This window comes from Balearica regulorum, chromosome 11, assembly GCF_011004875.1.
Source record: "Balearica regulorum gibbericeps isolate bBalReg1 chromosome 11, bBalReg1.pri, whole genome shotgun sequence".
Classification (NCBI taxonomy): Eukaryota; Metazoa; Chordata; class Aves; order Gruiformes; family Gruidae; genus Balearica; species Balearica regulorum.
The window spans coordinates 22,561,747-22,583,642 of NC_046194.1; the positions used below are offsets into that span (position 1 = coordinate 22,561,747).

General features: G+C 45.2%; 1 protein-coding gene across 10 annotated transcripts in view; it reads right to left on the reverse strand.

The window, feature by feature from the left end:
- ARHGEF9 (Cdc42 guanine nucleotide exchange factor 9) overlaps positions 1 to 21,896 on the reverse strand; it is a 213,635-nt gene that overhangs the window by 35,083 nt on the left and 156,656 nt on the right. For 9 of the 10 annotated variants that reach the window (XM_075763709.1, XM_075763708.1, XM_075763707.1 and 6 more), the window contains 4 exons: positions 18,642 to 18,833; positions 11,436 to 11,615; positions 9,455 to 9,687; positions 4,658 to 4,787 (listed from right to left, as the gene is read on the reverse strand). In XM_075763709.1, the coding sequence (XP_075619824.1) occupies positions 4,658 to 4,787; positions 9,455 to 9,687; positions 11,436 to 11,615; positions 18,642 to 18,833 (735 nt within the window). Of the gene's footprint in view, positions 1 to 4,657; positions 4,788 to 9,454; positions 9,688 to 11,435; positions 11,616 to 18,641; positions 18,834 to 20,951; positions 21,016 to 21,896 lie in introns of those variants that run through there. The other variant, XM_075763716.1, reaches the window with a different exon arrangement.

Below are 21,896 nucleotides of genomic sequence, written 5' to 3' on the forward strand. Positions count from 1 at the left end.
TAATACTCTTGAACCTTGCCAAAGTGGCAACCCATGAGAATCTTTGGTAGAAATATATAGACATCTACATAAACCAAAGTAATCTGTTTAAATAGCAAGTTAAAACTAATCCAGCTGATGAGCAAGGCTCTATCCTGCGCCAAACATCCCACCACTGGCTTGGGATCCATAGATCCCCTCCCAGGGAATGGGTGCCACATTGCCTTCCTCCTCTGAGAAAAACCTGGGCTGAAAGGGAGAAAAGCGTTGCTGGCAGCTGCCACGAGGGCAGGAGAGAAAACCTGAAACGCTGCAGGGATCGCTGCTTCATTTTGTTTTGACATGGTTCAAGAGCTGTATGAAAAGGCCTAAAATAGAGCAATTCTGAGGTGTGCCAAGGCGCAGATGTGTTTCCACCTCCGTGGCACCTGTAACGGACGCTCAGCAAGGGTGATGTTGCACTCGAGGCTGTGGTGGGCACCGCCGTCATGCCCAAGCAAATGGCAAGCGTGCAGGTCCTGCCCAGGAGCAGGCTGTATCCCGCCAGCATGCCTCCATGGGCCCGCAGAGCCACAGGGTGGGCCAAACTGGGGCCTGCAAGGACTTTAAATGGTAATGGGCTTTGTGGAAATAATCTCTTTATAGTACTGTTGTGTGTGTACATATATCTAGATATTACCCACTAACCTTTGAGATCTGTAACTCTCTCAGAGGGCAAGAGCACGAGAGGGACTGAGCACGTAAAGGCTGCCCAGGATGGGTCTGTCTGGCCTGTTTGAAGTCTGATCCAGAGGAGACTTCGCAGGCTGTTCTGAACCCGCTCCAGCTGACTTTGTGCGCTGGTTTTGCCTGCCTGTCTTTAAATGTCACTGTTTTGATCTGAGGGTATTTAACTACAAGCAAGGAGATGACGCTGAGCAAGGCTGAACATCAGGAAACACTTCATAACAATGAGAGCGCTCAGACACTGAAAGGTCTCGGCAGGAGGTGGTGGAAACCCTACATTCTGCGCCATTAACAACTGAAAGGACAAAAGGCACTAGAGAATTCGGTGTAGGCAGGGGCAGCACCTCTCTACGTTTGTTTGTATATTGGAAATTCAGGTTACAAAATAAAGAAGTGAGTCATACATGGCAACAGTCCAATCCAGGCTTTTCGGTCGAGACCACCTTCCTACAAATTATACAGGAACACATTTCAAAGTGATTGGGATTATTTCTAATTTACAGCAGTCAGTGAGATCAGAATCTTCCCTTAAGATTCTGCTCAGTCATTACTTGTATGAAGCTGCCAATAATCCCTTCAGACTTCAGGCCCTGGCTGCCACAGCACGGTTATCAGCTGCCACGAGAGTCAGGCCACCCTTTCTTGGTCCCATTCACAATTTAAACCATCGGACCAAGCTTACGTGACTTCTTGGAGAAAAAAAAATCTGGCCTTGGTTAACTCAAGGACATTTGCATTTTTCAAACACTGGCCCTGAAATTCACCTTCAGAGGGCCATGCAGAAAATCTCGAGGGATAAAAATGATTCCTGAAACACAGAGGTACAACTCCATGGGATTCAGTAAAATCCTTTTTGCTCAAATTACCTAGGACATACCCCCTACTTTTTCTATTTGTTTTAAGATCAGCAATACGTATACATTCCCAATAACACCCTCTCCTTGCAAGAAAATGTGTACACACACTTTGTATATAAGAACATTTCAAATATTCACTCACTAAATATTTTTTGTTTGGTTTGGATTTTTTCTTCTTCTTTAAAACTCTTCTTCCAACATCTCATCGCAAAACACGGCTAAATTTAGAAGTGAAAATGCAATTTCAAATCAGAGAGTCAACATCGTTAGTCTAAAGAGGTTGAGGAAAACCAGACATTTCTCCAAATGAAAGATTTCATTAAATGCTTCAACATTTAGCCTTGGTTGCTGCTGAAATAATTCACCAAGTGCAACATACAGTGGGAATTTGGGATTATCTCTGTCTTGTGCCCTGGCTGGATTTCTGGTGAAAAAAAGCCTGAACTGATAATTTTTTCTCCTAGTTCCTGCTTTCTTGTACTTAGTGGTTTTTTCAGATTGTCTCAAGGAAGACTGTGCTGTACACCCCAGGTCCAGTGCTATTGCTCGTTTGCACTGCCGTGCTGGCTGGAGAGGTCAGGAAGCCCCCGTGACACGCAGAGGGGCAGAAAGGGAGCACTTTTGGGTACAGACTCTAATTAGAGCAGGAACAGGGCGACAGAACAATGGGAGAGTAATGCTGTGGGTTCCTCTCTGTTTCAGTGAGCACTAATATAAACCAGATAAGCATTTGTAGAAGCACAAAGTTGACAGCAGGTCACTCGCTCTCAGCTGAGTGTCCTCCAGCAAAGACGAACTGGGAGACGTGGTCTTCTACTCTCTGACTCAGATAATAAATGCATGTCCCCACAGACTGGAAGAGGCTAGGGAGACATGCCAGGAAATCCCTCTTCTACTCCGTGACTGCCTGTGTGTAGAAGATGAGGGCCTGAACCCCTACGGGCTGAGTAAGAAATCAACCCCTGATGGCCTGTGTCCTGGGAGACACGACCTCTACACATCGGCTGAGTGGGGTTTTTGGAGGTTAGCAGCTTGGGTTTGCAATGCCTAAAGAGAGTATCTGCACAGATCTAGGACAGATCTAAGCATCTGACACTGCTTTTGATTTCTCCTGTTCTCTTCCTGCATTATATTATAGTTAACGTCTGAGCATTTTGGGGTTTTGTGCGTCCTTCTGGCCATTACACGAACATCTGTGAAGTGGGGGCTGGATCTGATGATTCAGAAGTTACTTCAGAGGAGAGAATCAAGCAGTGAAGTTCTCTGCTGGATCTAGCCTCATCCTCTAGTGTTCTCATCACAGCTCTATGACTCTTCTTGATCCAAAATACAGAATAAAAATGGTAAGAAGGGCGTTTTCCTTTGAATGGGGGCAGTAGCTGTATTCCCATCGGATCTCTGAGCAGTAGCAACAGCAGGTTTTTCTATATCATGAGAAGACGAAGGATGTTGCTGCAATATTGTGCTTAAATTTTGGAATAGTTGAAAAAAAGCCTGGAAGAATGATTTGGCAAGTTCTTGAGGATAAGCTGGAGATAAAGAATGGGCACTGCTAAGCAGGAATGAATTATAAAGGGTATGGCTAAAGCTAAGCAGGAATGAATTATCAAGGATATGGCTAAATAAAAATGAATTATCAACTGAGCTAATGGAAGAGAAAAAGAAACTGCTATTCCATAGATCCTATGTGGAGGTCACCTTGGCTTTCCACTCACACATGAATATTCACTGACTTGGAATTGATCCGTCCCTAATCTAGATTTATTTACAATGAGGGTCTCGGCATTTCTTACAAATCACACGCATTAGCTCATCACACCCAATATACTGAAGGCTGAAGATGTATCTGATGGTCCTGTGCCTCCTTGAGAGCAGTTTTCTAATTCTGAAAATGAGTCTGCACGTCAGTGAGAGAGCGGTTTCTTCGCAATAAACAACAATAAAACAAGCAAGCAAATCATCTGCATTTTCTGCTCTCACAGCCAGTCATAATTTAAGAACCAGCTATGACTGCTGCATTTATATGTTTTATCAAGAGATCCAGGGTGGAATCCAACCTTCATTACAGCAATGAATCTAATTCAGTCAAGGAGGATACACAATCAGAAGGTGATGCACCTGTATTTCTCTCCCTCTCCTCCCAGTCTTCCTAGATACTAAAAAAAAAAAAAAAAAAATTAAAGGATTAATGCATCTTTCCCATGTCCTAATTTACATAGTATGATCCCATTGACTTGAATGTGGAGTTATTCCAGATCTTCACGACTGTGAGCAAGAAGAAAGGCTGTTCCATCACTGAGTATCTACTTGCTAAACACATGGATCGATGACAACATAGAGAGGGATTTACAAAAACATTTGTCCTCAGTCTGCTTCAAAAACACTATTTACAGATTACATTCTTAGAATGATTTAAAAAAAAAATCAGGGATGAAAAGAAAAGGAGAACATAATTTTAGTATGGCTTTTTTTTTTTAAACACATGGCAAAAATGTAGGAGACTGAAGGCCTCCTAGTGAGGAATCCCTCTGCTGACTTTGCCTTGCCCATGCTTCTCAGCTCCTTATTACACGATCACTACACATAGGGTTGGTTCAGAAATATCTTTAAGTGGGTGCTCATTTTAAATGTGCAAATAGCATCTTTAACTTCAGCTTAATGTTTTGGCTTCTAATCATAAAGCAACCACCAGAAGAGTTTTGTCCATTTCCTTAACCTGTCACAATTTCTAGGGCTTTTTGCTACCTCTTTCCCTACTTCTTCCCCAATGACAAAGCACAGAGCCAGAATGCACATAAAGCATGATCCAAATCTCATTTACTCCCAGGACAACAGCGTTGCAATCCCAAAAGTCACTCCAGATTTCTATTGATGTAACTGGAACTAGACCCCACATTGTCTTCAGAGTACCATTAATGTTTTACATTTTAAGAACCATCTCTAAAGTCTGTAAATATGTCTTCTCCATCCCAAGCTTAATCCCAAACATAGGTTGCGTGAAATGAACTATGTGAACTTGGATAACTCAGCAACTGCATGGAATTGATTTTTTCCAGGTTTATAACACCTAAATCGGGGCCGAGCGTTTACCGTACCTCCCAGTCCAGAACGGAGGCCTGCCACTGAGCTATCTTGTCAATGTTCTCCAATCTCCGCTTCCGCTCGTTGATCTGTAGAGTCACGTTCCTCATGACGGCGAGAGCAGCAGCCACATACCTGTAGTCACTGTTGAACACAGAAGAAAAGCCCACGAAATGGAGCCTGATGCGCAGTGGAACTGCACAGGACTCTATCATTAGCAGCAGCGTAATCTCACCATCCTTTTAGAAAGAAATGCAGGTAGGATTTGCCACTCATTTCTACAATACCATACTTTTTCCAACAGCAATGTCTTTCTGGATTATCACAAAAGAGCAGCTTGCTTGAAACCGAAAGTGCGTGTGTATGAGACAGCGAAGCCAGCCAGCTCCTCAGCCGGTTTGCATCAGTGCAATGAGTACAGTCCAGCCTCTACCAATCCAACGCACAACAGTGGGGAACATTGCTCTTTAAAGTCTTAAGGTGCTCAGCTAAAGAACATCCTAAATGAAAGTCTGAACCTTTTTATAGCCTGTGTCTTTGGGCCTGGATTTTTCCATTTTTAAAATGAACATTAGAAAATATTTTTTGATTAGACACAGGGCCGGAGCACCTTCCAAGCCATAAGGTGACTCCAAGAGTGCCACAAAGCATTTATCCCATGGCATTCGCTCTTACTGCAGACTTCAGGTGGGCAAATCAAAGCATTTCTTTTCTTTTCTTTTTTTTTTCTGGACAGGCCTGTGAGTGTAATAACAAAGAGTGAAAATAGCCTCCCGCCAGGGCCAGCAAAGATGATGATCAGTCTTTTCAAAAAGTGATGCTGAAATCAATGCTATTGATTTCTGCCTGGTGCCTTCTTTTCCATTCCAAGGAACCTTAATGTTCATTTCAGTCGCAAAGACAGACAAGGCCAGCTGCCATAATGCCACCATAATATATTGTTAACTTAAGGGCTGGTATTGATTGCTGACTAATGAGAAAAACTGCGATCTTGGGCAGCTGCAGGGGGAATAGCTTTATTGATTATTGCTAAGAATTGCACTGGTGAGAGCTAAAATAGGGGTGAATGCTGTGAATTAGATCCATTTCCCCATGTGATCCAAACAGGATAAATATTAAGAAACAATCACAATATGATATACAACACAACATTATTTGCTATTTTGCCATCCTTTCTTGGATGAAATCTTGAGATGCATTTTCAATTTTTATTCAATTCTTACGTCAAAACTCTAGCTGAGGTTAAAGAAAAAAAAATCCTACAAATTCCAGAACATTAGGCCTGGTTCTTCAACAAAGTAAAGGAGAACAGAGGATGGGCTGTCTGACATAACCATCATGATACACAATGAATACACAAAGATACACAAAGAATTTCTTGTGCCCTCCTTTGTGGGGCCATCTGTACGAAGTGAGCGCCTGGTTGTGTAAGGGAGAAATGGAGCTATGCCAGAGAGACATTAGTCTGGTCTTCAAAATGTCTATGAGTTCTTGCAGGGAAATAGGTAAGTCACTATGGCCAGAAAGGATCTGTAGAGGTAGGGAGAGGTGTAGGGTTTAGAGACAGTCACTAATAATCTCCTAGCAATTATGCTCATGCAAAGAAGGGAGGCTAATGTCAGTCCACCTGTTAGCAGAGTCTCCTCTTTGTCACGTAACATGTTCATACAGTTAACTCCAGCTCAGTTCTGCAGCAGAAACGCTCAGGACAGCAGCAAGCTGCACTTAGGACCTTCATATATTTAATTCATATTAAGCTGGAGTAAATCTTTAAGAGGTGAACAGATGTGGCTTTGTGAAAAATTCAAATGAACCAGTCCCAAAACAATAAGCAATTGAAGGGAGCCAGGCTCTGAAAACACCCCCATGCCTGCCTCCATGTGGAGTGGGCTGATGCCAATCAAGCTGGGTTTTATCTTGGTAATGCTAATTTACTAATTCTAATGTTCTGTTTGAAGAGAAAACCCCATGCACATTTTTCTTTCACGCAGTAATGAAGAAAGAGTCATGACTGAACTTTTTGGGCTCCTAGCCCATGTCTGTGGCAGAGCTGGCAAAAACTTAGAAGAAAAAATAACAGAAGCAAAGCATTTGGCCAGTGAAATAATAATAGGATAGCAGTAACTATGAAATTAAGGTAAATAAATTGTTTGTCCATTATATTGGGGCTGCAGGAACCTCTTTCCAGTGCTCAGTCAGAATACAAGTCTAGACCCTTGTCAAATATCACATGCTAACTTGGGGGAGAGTGGTCAGGTTTCTGCTTTCAGCTCTGTTGTCCTGACCTGGCACAGGGAAGATCCAAGTATGATATTAGTGAGGAGGAAGGAAAACAAAAAAAGAAGAATATTACGTCCCCCTGTTAGATGAAGCTAACATATTAGCTTTCATTGAGACCCCTGGTCCTTTCTGAGTTTTGCCTTACTCTGTAAATGGTTCAATTGATTTAAACAGTATTTTCAACATATTAAATTCTAATCAGAGTGCCTAAGAGGCTCCTAATCCTGCCAATGATCATAGAATCCCAGACTGGTTTGGGCTGGCAGGGACCTCCCAGCCCATCCAGTTCCACCCCTGCCATGGGCAGGGACACCCTCCACTAGCCCAGGTTGCCCAAAGCCCCATCCAGCCTGGCCTTGAACACTGCCAGGGACAAACCTCATTTCCCTGTATTAGTCCACTCTAATTTTCCAGCTTCTCTTTCAGACTCACAATCTGATTGTGAGCACTGTCAAACTGCAAGCGCACGAGGACAACTCGCCACCTGCTGAATGGGCCCAGCTGAAGCTCCCCAGCTGGCTTCTCAGTTTCTCATTCATAGCTGACCCTGACCATACCCCAACCTGCGGGTATCTGGTACCTGTGTCTGATATTGTCACAACATGACATTCCCTAAAGATTATTTGCTTTTCCGTTCTCAAGCTTTGCTCATCTCAGCCCCAACCCCAAAGCCAGGATTACAAGAGCAGAAAATATTCGTATTTCAAGCAGACAACAAGGGCAGCCTGGGTTTTCTGCTCAGCCTCAGCACAGAATCATCTGGTGGTAAGACACACTTTTCTGTGCCTCACTTTCCCCATTAAGCTTGTCTGGGATGGAGCTGGGTTGCCTGGAGGATCGGTCCCTCCCAGGCTCTTTGACCACTTGAATCGGAGGAGCTAGACCACAGGGAAGTGTAGTATAACCCACCCCATTTCTGTGTTATAATGCCATTCCTCCGTGAGCCAATAAACTCCAGGGTATGCCAACACCAAGTACGCCACACTCCAGGGCTGAGATAAGGCACAGGTCTTTTGCTGGCTCTCTGTGATGGCAGGAGTTTCATTTCTGCACTGTGTTACAGCTTCAGGGGGCTTACTCTTTACTAATGCAAGGCAAGCAAATATAATCCTGCTTTCTCTTTTCAGAAAATGAAGAAACAGAAGAATTGAAGTGTCCACAGCCGTGTCCTATCACCAACACAATCCAGTAAAAAAAGAGCTCTCAGTCTGAATCAACTAATTGTTGCTTAACCACAGGAAAGGTCCGAGTCTCCTCAGAATATGACTGTATGTGATTACTTAACAACATGTTGATTTTAAAACATCCCAAAGGAAAAAGGAATGTACTCCTAAAATAATCCAACCCTTGTGTAATCACACTGTCCACATCCCCTTTGGTATTGCTACCAAGTAACTCAGACAAGGTCATTTTAAACACAGACCTCTTCTCTCTGAGGCTGCTTATGTCTTCCCATTGTAAAGCCGCATCTGAATTCCCACTGTAAGTACTGTGGGGACATCACATGGCTGGTAAGGAGAAAAAGCCACAACGTTTGGGATCATAGAGCTGGTTTCTCATACGCTAATGCTCCCATGAGTTCGCTCCAAGTTTGATTTGGTCTCGTTACAAAGGGAAAACCAGAAATTGAATCTGGAGCCAAATGCATGTCCAGATTGGTGATTTTTGAACTGGGCATTCAGCTAGTATGAATCAAACTCATGAATCAGGTCAAAGCAAATCAATGCACCTCTTTGCTCGTATTGCGCCTCTCTGGGTTTGGGGAAAACAAACAAAAGAAAAATCAAATACTTGCAAAAGTTTCGGAAACATCTGTGGTCTTTTTTGTTCTTTGAAGCACTTCCTTTTAAATGGGTTTTGGAAAAAGAAAGCAAATTGGCAAGGCAGGAGAAAATCTACTCTTAGGGGACCTGATTCTTCTTTCACCTTATTTTTATAGCAGTATATCACAAGTGGTATCATAGGTACTTTTCTTGATTTACATTAGGCCAGGGAGTCAGGTTGATTGCCCTCAGCAGCACCGAAGGAGATCCTGAAAATTTTGGGAAGTAATCAAACTGCTGGGTGCTCCTCTGAACCTAAACCCAATGGCAAAATCAGAGATGGAATCAGGCTGAAAAGCAGAGCAGGTTCTGAATTCTCCCCAAACCTGAGCATATTCAGGTCTGAGTTGCGGATCCTGACCCTCTTCTTGCTGTGTGCTGACGTCCTCTTCAGGATAAAGGAATAAGCCTTTCTGACCACTGAATGCTAATTAGGTAATTTTTTTAGTGTAACCAGTAGCATCAGAAAGTACATCCAAGGGTAATTAGTTCACATGTTTGATTTAACAGAGACGAGTTTGGCTCCGTTGAGAATCAGTGCTTTGAGAAGCTGTCTAACTGTCTGCTGAACCTTTGCCCTGCTGCAATTTATACAAGATGTCATGAAGAGAAGAGCTGGACAGAAAAAACTCAACCCCTGTGCGTGTGCAGAGGCCACGTAAAGAAGCAGTGAGCAAAATCCTTCCATGTAATAAGAGACTGGCATACCTGTGATCCTGCGCGGTGTACTTGAGTAGCTCTGCGAGCTGCAGGGGGTATTTGCAGATCTTCTGCACTGGCGTCAGAAGGAAACCGTCTATGGCAATATCAATCATCTGCTGCAACAGACGACACGCTTCGAAGAAATGCTGGTACCTGCTATCTTTCATCAGCTTAGAAAGCTCCATGCATGCATCCAAATGATTGTTACAGTACTCTGAATAGATCCAGAAGCCATCTTGCTGTGAGAGGCAGGAGAAAAGGGATGCACACAGAGGGGAGCACATGTCAGACAAGCGCTGTGAGCAGTCAACCACCCGACTTGGCAACAAGAACACATTACAACTAAAGAAGAAAGAATACCCCAAGCAGGAGGAGTAAGGACTGATCCTAGAGTACTTTTCCTGCTCGGAGGCGGTGCTGCAGGGTTGCTCTGGGGGAAAAGGGAGGCAGAGAGGGACCCACAGACTGACACATCGCTGAGGTCTCTGCGGGTACAGGGTGTGTCAAAATGAACCCCTGTGCAGCGTTGTGGGTGTTCTCAGTTTTGTGTGGTGGGGTTTTCTTTGTAAAAGGTAAAGGTAGAACCAAGCAGAGCCCTGGCCTTTGGTAATGCAGATCCATATAACAGGATCTTAATGTTCTCATCCCTCAGTTTCCCCAAATGGCCAAACAGGGATGATTTATCAGGAGTTTATTAGCCAGCTTTCAGCTCCTATCTGATGACAGAGAAGTGTCAGATATTCCTCCAAATAATGGTAGTAATTCTTACTATTGTCACTATAAATGAATTGACAGCACAGCCTCAAGACATGAAGTTTTAGCTACTGATTGTCACCAAGATTTCTTACATCTCTTCAGCACAGAGGTGGAATATGATGCTGCTTTGGAAGCAAGCAGCAGACTGCAGGCTCTGATAAAAATGAACAATGTTAATGCCACCATGCAACTTCTCAAAAAGAAATCTCCTTTTCAATTAGAAGACCAATGATGCTTCAGAGATGCTGTGAACCTTTTTAGGGATGCCCTGCTGAAGTTCCATGAATGTCTATCAGAAATTTCTCTAATAAGTAGTCAACTGTTGCCAGCTCAGCCCTGACTGCAAGTACTGAGGTAACACAGTACAGGATCTGCATCCCGGGTTGGAGCACCTCATACATAAGCTCTCATACAGCACTTCATTCTCCCTAAAGGAAAGCCTAGAACTGCAGGACTATAATTTTCTTGACATTTCCTGACATATTTACGACACCGGCCAATTTATCAGCTCCTGTAGTACATGGCTTATGTAACAGTACAATGGGCTGGGCAAAAGCCTCCAGGACTGTATCACCAGCAGTCCTGTTCAGCATGCACTTGGCGCGAGCGAGTATCTGCTGCCCTGCTGCCACCCAGGCAGCAAGAAGCACGAGCTGGCACCTACCCACCCAGCCCAGCAGCTCCGAAGGGGAAGGTAACTGAAACTGAAGCTGCATGGGTTTTTCATCCCTTACAAATGCGTCTCAGTGCCACAGCAAACAGCCCAGGCATTTGGTCTCCTCTACTTTTTTTGTGTAGTGCACAACTAAGACCTCTTTTTACTTTTCTGGACTCCTTACCTCTTTGAACCTTCTGGTCATCTACGACCTGATTAGAATGGCCTGTGAGTGGGTTTAAGTCATATTCTGAAGAGCAAAATACGGTGGGGAGTAGGTGGGGGACATCATACCTACATATCATGAGTAAGGGCGGATGTGAAAAGGTGTTGGGATTCAAATGTTCTGAGGGAGTTATCCGACTATGTGCTTCACTCTGAATTGTCCCTGCACCTATATCTCACGAGGTGAATGGAAGGCCCTGGAGTATTCTGTGATATGTAACTAGAACAGTCCTAATGTGCAAAAGTTATTCTGCGTGGCTCCTGTCTCCTGACTTCCTCTGCTATTCCCCTCCCATCACCCCCCAAAAAACCACCCCAAAACTCCCGAATAAAAATGCCAAATCAACTTACGTGTTCAAGAAAACATGGTCCAATTTCACTGAGATGGGGGTCCTCGTTGTTATACTGTTTCTCCAAGTCCCGGACAAAACCCATCTGAAATCTGTAGATATCTTCGATGTTACCAAAGATGATCTTTAGCTGTTCATCACTGAACATATCCCTCCTCTTCCGGCACTGCTTTAAGTAACCCTGTAAGGAGTAAGACAGAACAATCTATAAAATAACCCAAACACTTACACTGAAGCTGCTCCCAGATTTTTCTTGAGGAATGATCAAGTAAAAACAAAATCAGAAAATGGCTCTGAAAACATAATCCACTTGTTATGGAGATGGTGGAGACAGCGTATGTACAGTGCATTGGGAGGAGAGTGCTGGGTTCTGCCTCAGTGTCCTTCAGCATTTTGCATGAATCAGTTTTGCAAAGGAAAGGTTCCCCAGAGATCTCCACCAGCACAGCTTGAAACGGCTCTGTCCTACGTGTGCTGCAGAGAACAGCAAAATTTGGCTGATAGCTCCAAAGAGGTGTGTTACAGTATTGTATGCCTGTTCCTTCGAAAATCACTGCCTCACAACAGCCAGTATCCTGGGTAGCTCCTACAACGCTGCTGTTTCCATGTCCTCTTCAGGCACATAGCATTACAGAGAAAGCTGCAAGGGGCTGTTTGATCACCTGCCCACTCCGATTTCTCCTTTTAGCCACAGTAATCAGGACGAGGAAGCTGATAATCATGCTGACAAACACTCTATTAACGTGTGGTTGCATATCCTTGGTCTAGGAAGAGGGTATGGAGGGTGTAACCATCCTAGTTCTTTCAGCACCAAGTGAAATGCTGAAGGAAAACATTCTTCAAGCATTCCCTGACTTGGGAGGCAACACGGTTTATCTCCCCCTTACTCATCTTCCTGAGTCTGAGACGAAAGCAGGAGGGCTGTTGTCCTGGGAATGTCATGGCAGGGAAGCCCAAAGGTGACACAGCAGGTTGGGTAGGTGTCTTGGCTTGCCTGAGCAAGGGAGCCACCGTGGGAGCAGCCTGAGCTGCTGATCAATGCCATCTAGAGGAAAGCAGCATTATTTTAATTTTGTTTTCTATACCCTCCATTCCATTAGCGCCAATAAGCCATTCCAAACAGCATAAAATGAGGGAGAATTTTTCTTGTTTTCTCAACTATCACCTTTCATTGCTTTTCTTCCTTTTTAAGTGGAACCAGAGGAAAAGGCTTTGTGCCCTTCTCTGTACAAACATCAGGCTCCCTTACTGAGTTTATAGACATTAAAGTCAGATGGAGAAAGAGAGGGGAAGAACTATGATGTAGAGAGTTTAAGGAAATTCTCCAAAATCACAGAATGCATCTGCAGTAGATATGGGAACAATTCAGATCTCCTGCATCTCGGTCCAGTGCAATAACAAAAAGATCCTCCTTGCTTATTCTTCATCTGCCCATGTTAGCAATTGGTACTGAGCCTGAGCTTAGCTGGACATCATACAAACACAAATCGGTAGGCAAGCACTGCTCTGAAAACCTCCTGACCTAAAAAGACTGAGTGGATCAATATTCTGGCAAAAAGTGTAACGCACCAAATTCTGCCTGCCTCCCTGTTTTGCTGACCCTGCCTTACCCATGAACTCGCCGTCCTGGTTTCAGCTGAATCATGAGGACTTCTTCAAACACGCTTGCCTGAAGCACATGTGGTCCAGGGGATGGGGTGACACATGGAGCCTCTGGATGCCTGGGCTGAATTTCTGGCTCTGCCACCGACCTGTGTGACATTGAGCAAATCACTTCATCCCCCCTGTGCGTGGCCTGTCTGGACGATTTAGGCTAGAAACTTTGCAAGGCCAAATATCAGATGCTACGCTGGCTTGGCCTGGACTGCGGCCTCTCGACTGAAAAGAAATAACATGGGGGTCATCACGAGATGACTTTGCCTGCCTTTATTATATAGGAAGAGAAAAAAAATGAAGGGAAAAAAATGCCAACAGCTCCAGTTGAATGGCTATATTTGGGAACTCTAGATGCTTAGTCACACAGACAAACCGCCAGCTGGTGACACGCAGCTGCTGGTCCACAATGCGAACTATTGGAACGCTATAATAAATTGTCCTTCAGCCTCACCATGTGGTTCCTGGGAGGGAGAACTTCAAACAGATGAATGATAAATGCAACTTTGGCCGACCTGGCAAAAACCCAATCTCTGCAATGTCCAGCTTAGCTAGAAGGATGCCGTTACCCTGAATTTGCTGGCTTTTTCAGCTGGGAAGCTTGGGTTTTGGAATACCTTTCTGCATTTACTAAATCTAGGTCTCTCTTCTTCCAGGAGCTCCTTGATGACTCATTTCCCTGGGTTTCCCTCTCTCATTTTTCAAGGCCAGGAGGAATGGGAGCAGGCTGGTTCCCACGCTGCAGGATAGTTGCAGGGCAAATGAAAATTCAGATGAGCAAGGAATCGTGCAGAGTATCTTTCCATGCTGCTTTTCATGTTTACCTGCTTCTCTCAGAAAGAGCTTTCAAAAAACCAAAACAAAACAAGAAAAAAAGATGTGCACCTGCCCACGAGGCCAGGCTCTTTTTGACTCTGGCTTTGGTGCTGGCAGTGCCGGATGACTGCCGCAAGCCATTTGTGTTAGGACCTTTGCCCTGCTGCACGCTGCAGGCTGCCTGCAAGCCAGCCTCCCCTCTCGCATACTGTTCTGTGAAATCAGCCACTGGATGATTTACGTGAACATCTTTCAGCCCTGGGGTTGCTATTGGCTGTGACTACCGTCTTGAATATTCCCCGTCCTCCCTGTGCTGGTTCATCACTCTGCCCGAGTCACATGTTTCTGAGAAGCTGAAGCAGCACATTTCTGTACAGGCACCTATAAAACCACGGGAAAAATAAAAGAACGCACAGAGTTCCCAAGCCTTATCCTCTATCCAGCTTGTGCGTTTGGATGGTTGGTTTCCAGCACAAGCCAGCAAAGGGGAGACTGAAGATTCATACGTAATAGGCAGCAAGAGCCAGCTAGAAGGCTGCTGCATAGTTTTTCCAGTAAATTTACTTCTGTTACATAAAACAATGTCATCTTCCTTCTGCTCATCCCGTCAGGTTTGCTCAGAAAAGGGATAGCTGACTGATGAGCAGATGTTGGAGAGTGTTTTGCTCAATGAATACCTAAAAATAGCTGTCAAACTGTCTCTCTATAAAGTACTTTTCCATGTAGTCCCTCAAGTATAGGCCAAAGTTGGAAAGTATTTGCAGCAGGTTAAGTGCTAAGTTTTCTCCAGCCCAGAGTGGGTTTAGAGACAGTCAGGAGAGGTGGCCAATCCATCCATCCTTCTTGTCCGGCTGAGAGCGAGGTGAAGGAGAGAATGAGGAGATGATATTCCAGTTTCTCTCCATCTCTGAGCCAGTTTGGGGGCTATCTACACTGTCCTGTAGACCATCCCTCTGTTCGGACCAGCACCACTATAAAAATACTGCTCTCTAGAGCAGTGCTCACAGCATCCAGGTGAGCGTTGTGCCGGTATGCACATACCAAGAATAAGCACCAGAACAAAGTTGAGACTGTTTGAATTGAAAAGGCAAACGAGAGCCGTGTCTGGTCCCAGGCAGTCAGGACTCTAAAACACTTATTCAAATACTGGTCTACAGCAAGTACTGAATGTCAGGCACTGTGATTGCACTGGGGCCCACCTAAAATATAAAATAAAGTCCTGCAGGAACACAAGCCTGTTCCTCAAAAGGGCAAGAAGCAGCCAGCTCCAAACCAGAAAAACGAGCTGTGCACAAGCAGGCTGTGAAAGACAGCTACAAATTGCACATTGGGGAATGCATACATGTAGTATATATATCCTCACTGATCCAAAGAGCTTTCTGCAGAGTCGTCCTCCAGTCTGGTATCCATGGATGAGAAATTGGTCATACAATGGGGCCAGCAGTCTCTCAGCTGTAGTCCTCTGAAGGAGGGCCACATTGCTGCCAAGAAGGTTTGATGCTGCTTCGCTCTGAGGCAGCACAAAAAAGTGGGTTTTTATCCATCCCCGAGAATGAGTCAGGCTAATGCCATCCAGACCATGGGAAAACTTGTCCCATCAGCTCCACACAACAGATGCAGCTTGACACGCTAAGATGCAATGAGGATGTTTTCCACGCAGCATTCCGAGCTGTCCTGGCACCAAAGCAAAGCTTAGGTGGAATCCAGTCAACATTATTAAAAAATACATTCAAAATGAAATTACTTGGAAAAGAGCAAAACGCAGCACTGGAAGTTGGCTGGCCTTTCTAACCTCCCACCCCCAAATTACTCATAATACGGAGGTTTCCTTTGATCTCCCAATTGCCTCACTGTTCCCATCCAAGCTCTGTCCCTTCTCCCTCTAACACCTCCTTAAATTTAGCCTTGTCTTCCTAATCCATATGCTGCTCCAAATCCTGCTCATTTCTCAGAGCACAGCACGCTGCTCTTCATAGCCCTCTTGCGTCTCCTTCTTCCACCTGTGCTCCCCACCACACGCTACAGCTCAAACCACCTTCTTGGCCCTCTGCTCTCATCGAGGTAGCTGTCCTGACCGAGCACCTTGGATGCTCCGCCGGTGTCACCGGTGCCACGTCACAGAGAGTCTGTGCCCTCCTGCATCCTCCCAGGACTGAACCCCCGGTGCAGGGGGATATCTGTTCAAGGCTGGAGATGGCCATGCACGTATGTGGTGCTTTACAGGACAGTAAGTGAGCAGCACTGCCTGCCAGTAAGGCTGGCTATTGCTACCCCTTACAAAAACCTAGTTTTCAGTAGCTTATTTTTTTTCTACATTCTAACCTCTAAGCCTGAAATTCCTATTGCTGGGTATTTCCTTAAGGCTAAATTCTTTTTTTTCTTTTTTCCCCCTTGGTGATATTTCAGAATAACGATCCATCCACTCCTGATAATGCAGTCCAGGGAAAACTCCACATTTTTCCCCTAATAAAAATCTTCACAAAACTGTTTCACCGAGCAGCAGTCAGTCCTTCCTACTCCAAGCAAGGGCACAGCAGCAGCAGTCATCAGGGCACTATGGCTTTGCTGTGATGTGGAATTCCCCTCCAAGCCAGCTGCTTCACACAGCTCTTGGCTTGAGCAGGTAATTTTCATTCTGGTGCTGGCTAGCTTGTGAGCGCCTGACTTGGCAGTACTAGTGCCATGGGTATTATGAATAATAACACGGTGTATAATAATATAGTAGCAGGTAGTGGAAATACATCCTGAAGCAGAAAAGAGCAATTGGAGGGTTCTTAATCACCTAGCAGGGGCTACGGTCCTCTGATAACAACCACACATCTTAAGGTGCCTCACTGGTATTAGGATTTGTTATTCATTATAGCTCAGCAACACGGGTATAACTGCAGACTGCTAAACTCAGTACTAAATCAGGCTCAACCTTCGCCACCCAGCCAGAACTCCTCTTTCATCCCCTCCCATACGTCATATCGCTGCTGTTTGTCCTGACACCTTAAAAATAAGAGCAAAGGGAAGAGGGGAATTTGCTACTGTCAACAGCACTTCTGCCTCTCATCAGCGGTTGTCTGGTGTCTCCTTGTTCTTCAGCACAAATAACACCTCTGTACAAATTCATCCAGTGGCACTGGGAGGAGCTCAAGCCGGCCCGTGTCTCTCCATCTCCAGCTCCCTCCTCTTATGCACAAACAGAAACAGTCACATCATGCTATGCCGAAATGCTTGGGATGACTGAGCTGTCTCTGAGCCTTTTCAAGGCAAATGGATTGCTCTGATTAAACTGAGCACAATGAGGCTCTCTCCAGCAAGGGACAGCCCATCATTCTGCAGATGAGAATGCCCATTTCAGTCCTCCTCCTTCTTTAAGAGAGGCAGCTGAATAATTTCTTGCTGCTCTACCTGGATTTATCCCCTCAGTACCACTTTGCACCATACTAAGCAAGGCAAAAACCTTAGAGATCTCTTTCATATCTGGGATGTATCATTAGGGGCTGTAAATCAGTGTTACCCCACAGATGTCACTGAAGCTATACCTATCTGTATTTCCTGAGAATCTGACTTGGCAAAAGCACGGTGACATGGCTGGGAAACGCAAGTCAAGGTTTATTTAGTTTTTCAACAGAAAAGTGCAAATGCAGGAAAAGAAACGATGTGGAAAAGTTCCTGCAGTTCTTCCCTTCTTCAATGCAAACCCTCTGACTGAAATAGCACAGCGAAATTAAGCTTGTTTGTTTCCAAATTGAAATCCCAAGACTCTTCCATATTTGAAAAGCATCATAGATGCTTTTTGGATGGCTGCTTTGCTTTGTCAATAGAAAAGTCGTAAGTATGAAGGGAGGAAGACATCTTTCTAAGCAGAATTCACATGGGGCTACAGCACATTGACTCTGCAAAGACTGGGCACAGGCTCGCTAAATCCTAAACACTCAGAGGGATGAACTGAAAGCCATGGACTTTGATTTGAGTGTTAACCAACTTCTGCCTCTTAGCGATAAGTATTTGCTCTCCACACAATGCCCAAGCTGTCCTGCAGCACTCTCCAGCGGAGCCGTGCATTCTCCGTTCCAGACGCCCAGCACCACATGCACTGCACTTTGGGCTTAGCTTGTGGCACTAATTCTGTATGCTGCAGGACAGTAAGGGGCTGTAGGGGTTAATTGTAACATAACGAACAAGAACCAAGTTGAGGATGGAAGAGGTCAGTCACCAAAGTTTATTTGCTTGCCGGTTCCCTTACACCAGATAAATGTAACACACTTCATTTCTCAGGGTGAAAACACTTTGCCCTCAGCCTCACCACAAGAAAAAGGAAACAGGGGTCATCCTGAGCCAGGGGAAATTGTGAACCCAATGTGAAAGACACAGATGAAATGGGTAACTGATTGGTTTAATTACAACCTAATTGCCTCAATCACAAGTTCAAAAGTAGATGGCATTGGGTTTTAATTAAGAGGACTGCTTGAAGGATCTCAACCTCATCCTTTTTTTAGTCAAAGAGATATGGAAAAAAGGTCAGAAAATTGTACTTTTAGTTAATACAAACTAAAGGTAATTATCAGATCCAGCAGAAAATTCTCAGAAGTATCAATACTTATTGACAGATGCTGCTCCTTTGTTAGACACAGTACTCAAACACACTGCATCTTTTTCCCCCATCACCCAAGGACAAACCCAGTCCTCAGCTCTCCACAGCCCATCCCATGTCCTGCTGCAGTACCCTGGCATCCCAACCCCCGTGTACCTCGCAAATGTCCTTGAGGTGCTTGATGTAGTGGCGCTCCGTGCTCATGATTTCATTGATGACATTGGCTCTCATCTGGTCTCGGTTCTGAACAGTCCTGCCGAGACAGAGGCAGTCGGCGCTTGGATCCAAATGGCCATTCTGCACATCGCTGGTTCCCTCCTCCACTCCATCTTCTTGGTTTACCCATAGCTGCGAGGAGAAGAGGAGAGCGCAACAGGCTTATTCATAAAAGCATCAGGAAGTCAATGAGTGAAAGTAGGCTGGGTCTTGGGTTGCATGACTCTGGGAGATACTGGATCAACTCCCTCCTTACAGCAACGGTGATGCTCTCGCCAGCAATGCACCGTGGTGTCCACAACAGCTTACAGCCCAGACAGTCCATTTTCACACTGGTGCAACCAGCCCCCAATGGATCCCTGCACACTGCAAGTTCCTCTTGTAAGCCAAGGGATTTCACACGTTGACAGTTTTGGTCCCAAATATCAAATAATCATGTGAAAGGATACCTGGGCTGTTGGATGTTGTCAAGTGCTCTGAACCAAGATGTACATAGTAAACCAGACAGACCTAAAGAAAACTGCAGTTACTAGCGCAAAGCTCTGCTTGTCCCAGTCCCCACACACCATCAGCTGGGGTCTGTCCGAAGAGCAGAAACCTCTGGGAGGAGGGCTAAGCCCTTTGCAGGTACCTGATTTAAGAAGGTCAAGATACGTCTGGTTCAGAAATCTGAATGAATGGGACCATCAGCCCAGGCTAACCCGGCTGTGGCGCTGAGCTTTCTGTAAACTTCCCAGGCCAGGATTGGTGAATGAGCATTGATTTTCATTTCACATCAGCTTTCCTCATCATTTCACATGAAGAGCCTTTCTCACTCAGGCAAATGCCCTATCTCAGCATCCTGAGATTGTGATCCCTAAACTGCACTGAGATCAGACCGGCCGAATAAGCCTCCTAAAACCTGGGGGGGCAGGGGGCTGAGGGCAGCTTTGGATGGGGAGCCAAGCACCCCTGGGCACTGAATACTTTAAATTGGAACAAAGTGCAAGAAGCAATGAAAAAGGATCACTGCATTTTCAGCACACTGAATTTTCTTTCCATTATAAAATAAAAACCATACATAGGACTTCTAAACTAAAAGACGACGCTGCCTCCTAGTCTCTCCGTCTTTGAACAAGACTGTGCTCTGCACACAACGTACGGATCAAGTGCTGCTTTTTGTTACCTTTTCCCCCAAATAAAACCTGCTTAAGATAACTCTGATCAAGTCAAATTGGGTTCAGCGTAGTTTGTAAACAAACATTAAATAAAGCTTAAACCAGACAGAAATACCGCTATCTTACACAGATCACCTAAGTTGTTATGTAAATGAAGCAACTTTTCTCCTCAGCATTTAAAGCCCCAAATACTGGAGACTTTCAGACATAAAAATACATCTACCTATAAACAGTGAAACTGTCCACACGAACAGAGCAGCACATGGAAAACAAACTGCATCCTTAACCTGATCTTTCAGTCTCCTTTTCAGTGATAACGGTTTTTAATACTTCCCCATTATTCAGCTTAAATTCAGTTTTAAACAGATTGTAAAGGGCTGTGTTCCTGTAAATTAGTAAAGTAAAAAAAAACCCCTAAACCTGCCCATGTTCCTTCCCTGCTTTCCTAACCAATATCATGTTTTGCTAAACCACTTCTTACAGCTCCCACGTTTTGTCATCCTACAGGGAGTTAGTTGTAAAGGCCAAGAAGCCGAGATGTTTGAAGAAAACCCATTCTCCAGCGGAATGTTAATGCTGCCACAAACTTCGGGGATAAAAACCCCCAAAGCAATAAAAAGCTGGACTTCTCGCCCTGCTCATGACTGTGCCCTGTCCCCGGGAGCTGTCAGGGACTTCACACGAGGGTGCGTAGGGCAGCAATGCCTGTTTAAGTGACAAGATGCCCTCTCTGCCGGCAGTGGGGCATCAACCCTACGCTGAGCGCTGCAGAGAGCTGCTGACCCCAGGCTGCGCTCACGCCATGGCCTGGCAGCGCCGGGCACTTTCCAGGGCAGGAAACCCAGTGCAGACCATTTGCCTGAATGAGCAAGTGGCAGAGCCAGGATGGACCCAGGCGTCCTGCCTGCTCTGCCCGCACCGTCTCCTACCTGTCCCCCGCCCTGCATTGCCAACATGGGATCTCCTTGTGCACATCAGGAGACCAGAGGGACGCAACCAAAGCCTGCCAGGAAGGTGAAATAACCCCTCCTGGCACCTCGGTGCTGCTCCTGTTGGATGAAGGAGCCATCCTCACAGTACAAAGGCTTCATACCTTTCCCCAAGACAGTGCAGCCCAGAGTCCATTTAATGTCTTGTGTGAGAGAGCAGCAGTGAAACCCAGCGAATACGGCTGTCTGGGAATGTTGGGAGTCCTGCTTTTTTCCTTAATGAAATTTTTGGTATTTCCTGCTAGGATTCATGTTCCCAAAAGGAAAATATTACAGCTCTGGTCTAGATGACTTCTGCTTTAGATTGAAAACAAATGCAACAATTTTATCAGTAACAGAGGAAGCTGAATGTGCCTTCCACCCCGCGCTCCCCAACCTCAGCTGCTGAAAGCACTAACCCCACTGCGCTGTTCAAACACTCCTGCTTTTTGTCTTAACCTCTAAAGTTCTCCGTAATTCAAGCAAGGATCATTCTTCCAGGGGATCATTTGAAGTTTGGTCCATGACTCACAAAAGATGAGGTACATTGGTGGCTCTGCTGCTGACCTGGAGCCAATCACTTAAACTGGTGAAGGTTTTCCCCATCTATAAACGGGGATAATCTACCTCAGCAATGACATTTTTCATGGATACTTTTGTGGTTGACAGACTTTACGTTGAAGCAGAGGGCATAGAAAAGCTCGTGCATACTTTGAAATATGGACTTAAATGCATCACTGTGGGCTCACCACACTCTTGTACTCAGCCATGAGCAACAATTTGGCCAGATGGACCTTTGGCCTGATGCAGCATGGCTGGTTTTGCAACTTCAGCTCTCAAATCCCCTTGTGCCTGTGCTGAAAAGGAGCTGGGCTGTGTTGGGGCAAGGGAAATCTGTGCTCAAAGTGTTAATTGTGTCCTCTGACCAAACGCCACCACCCCAAGCCAGATCCTCTCTGCTTCACTGACCTGCTCGCTCAAACCACAACGATGGTGTGCTGCAGGCGACACTAAGGTGGAAGAGGCAAACTGGGGGTGACACTGTTTCTTCCCAGTAACTTATCAAATGT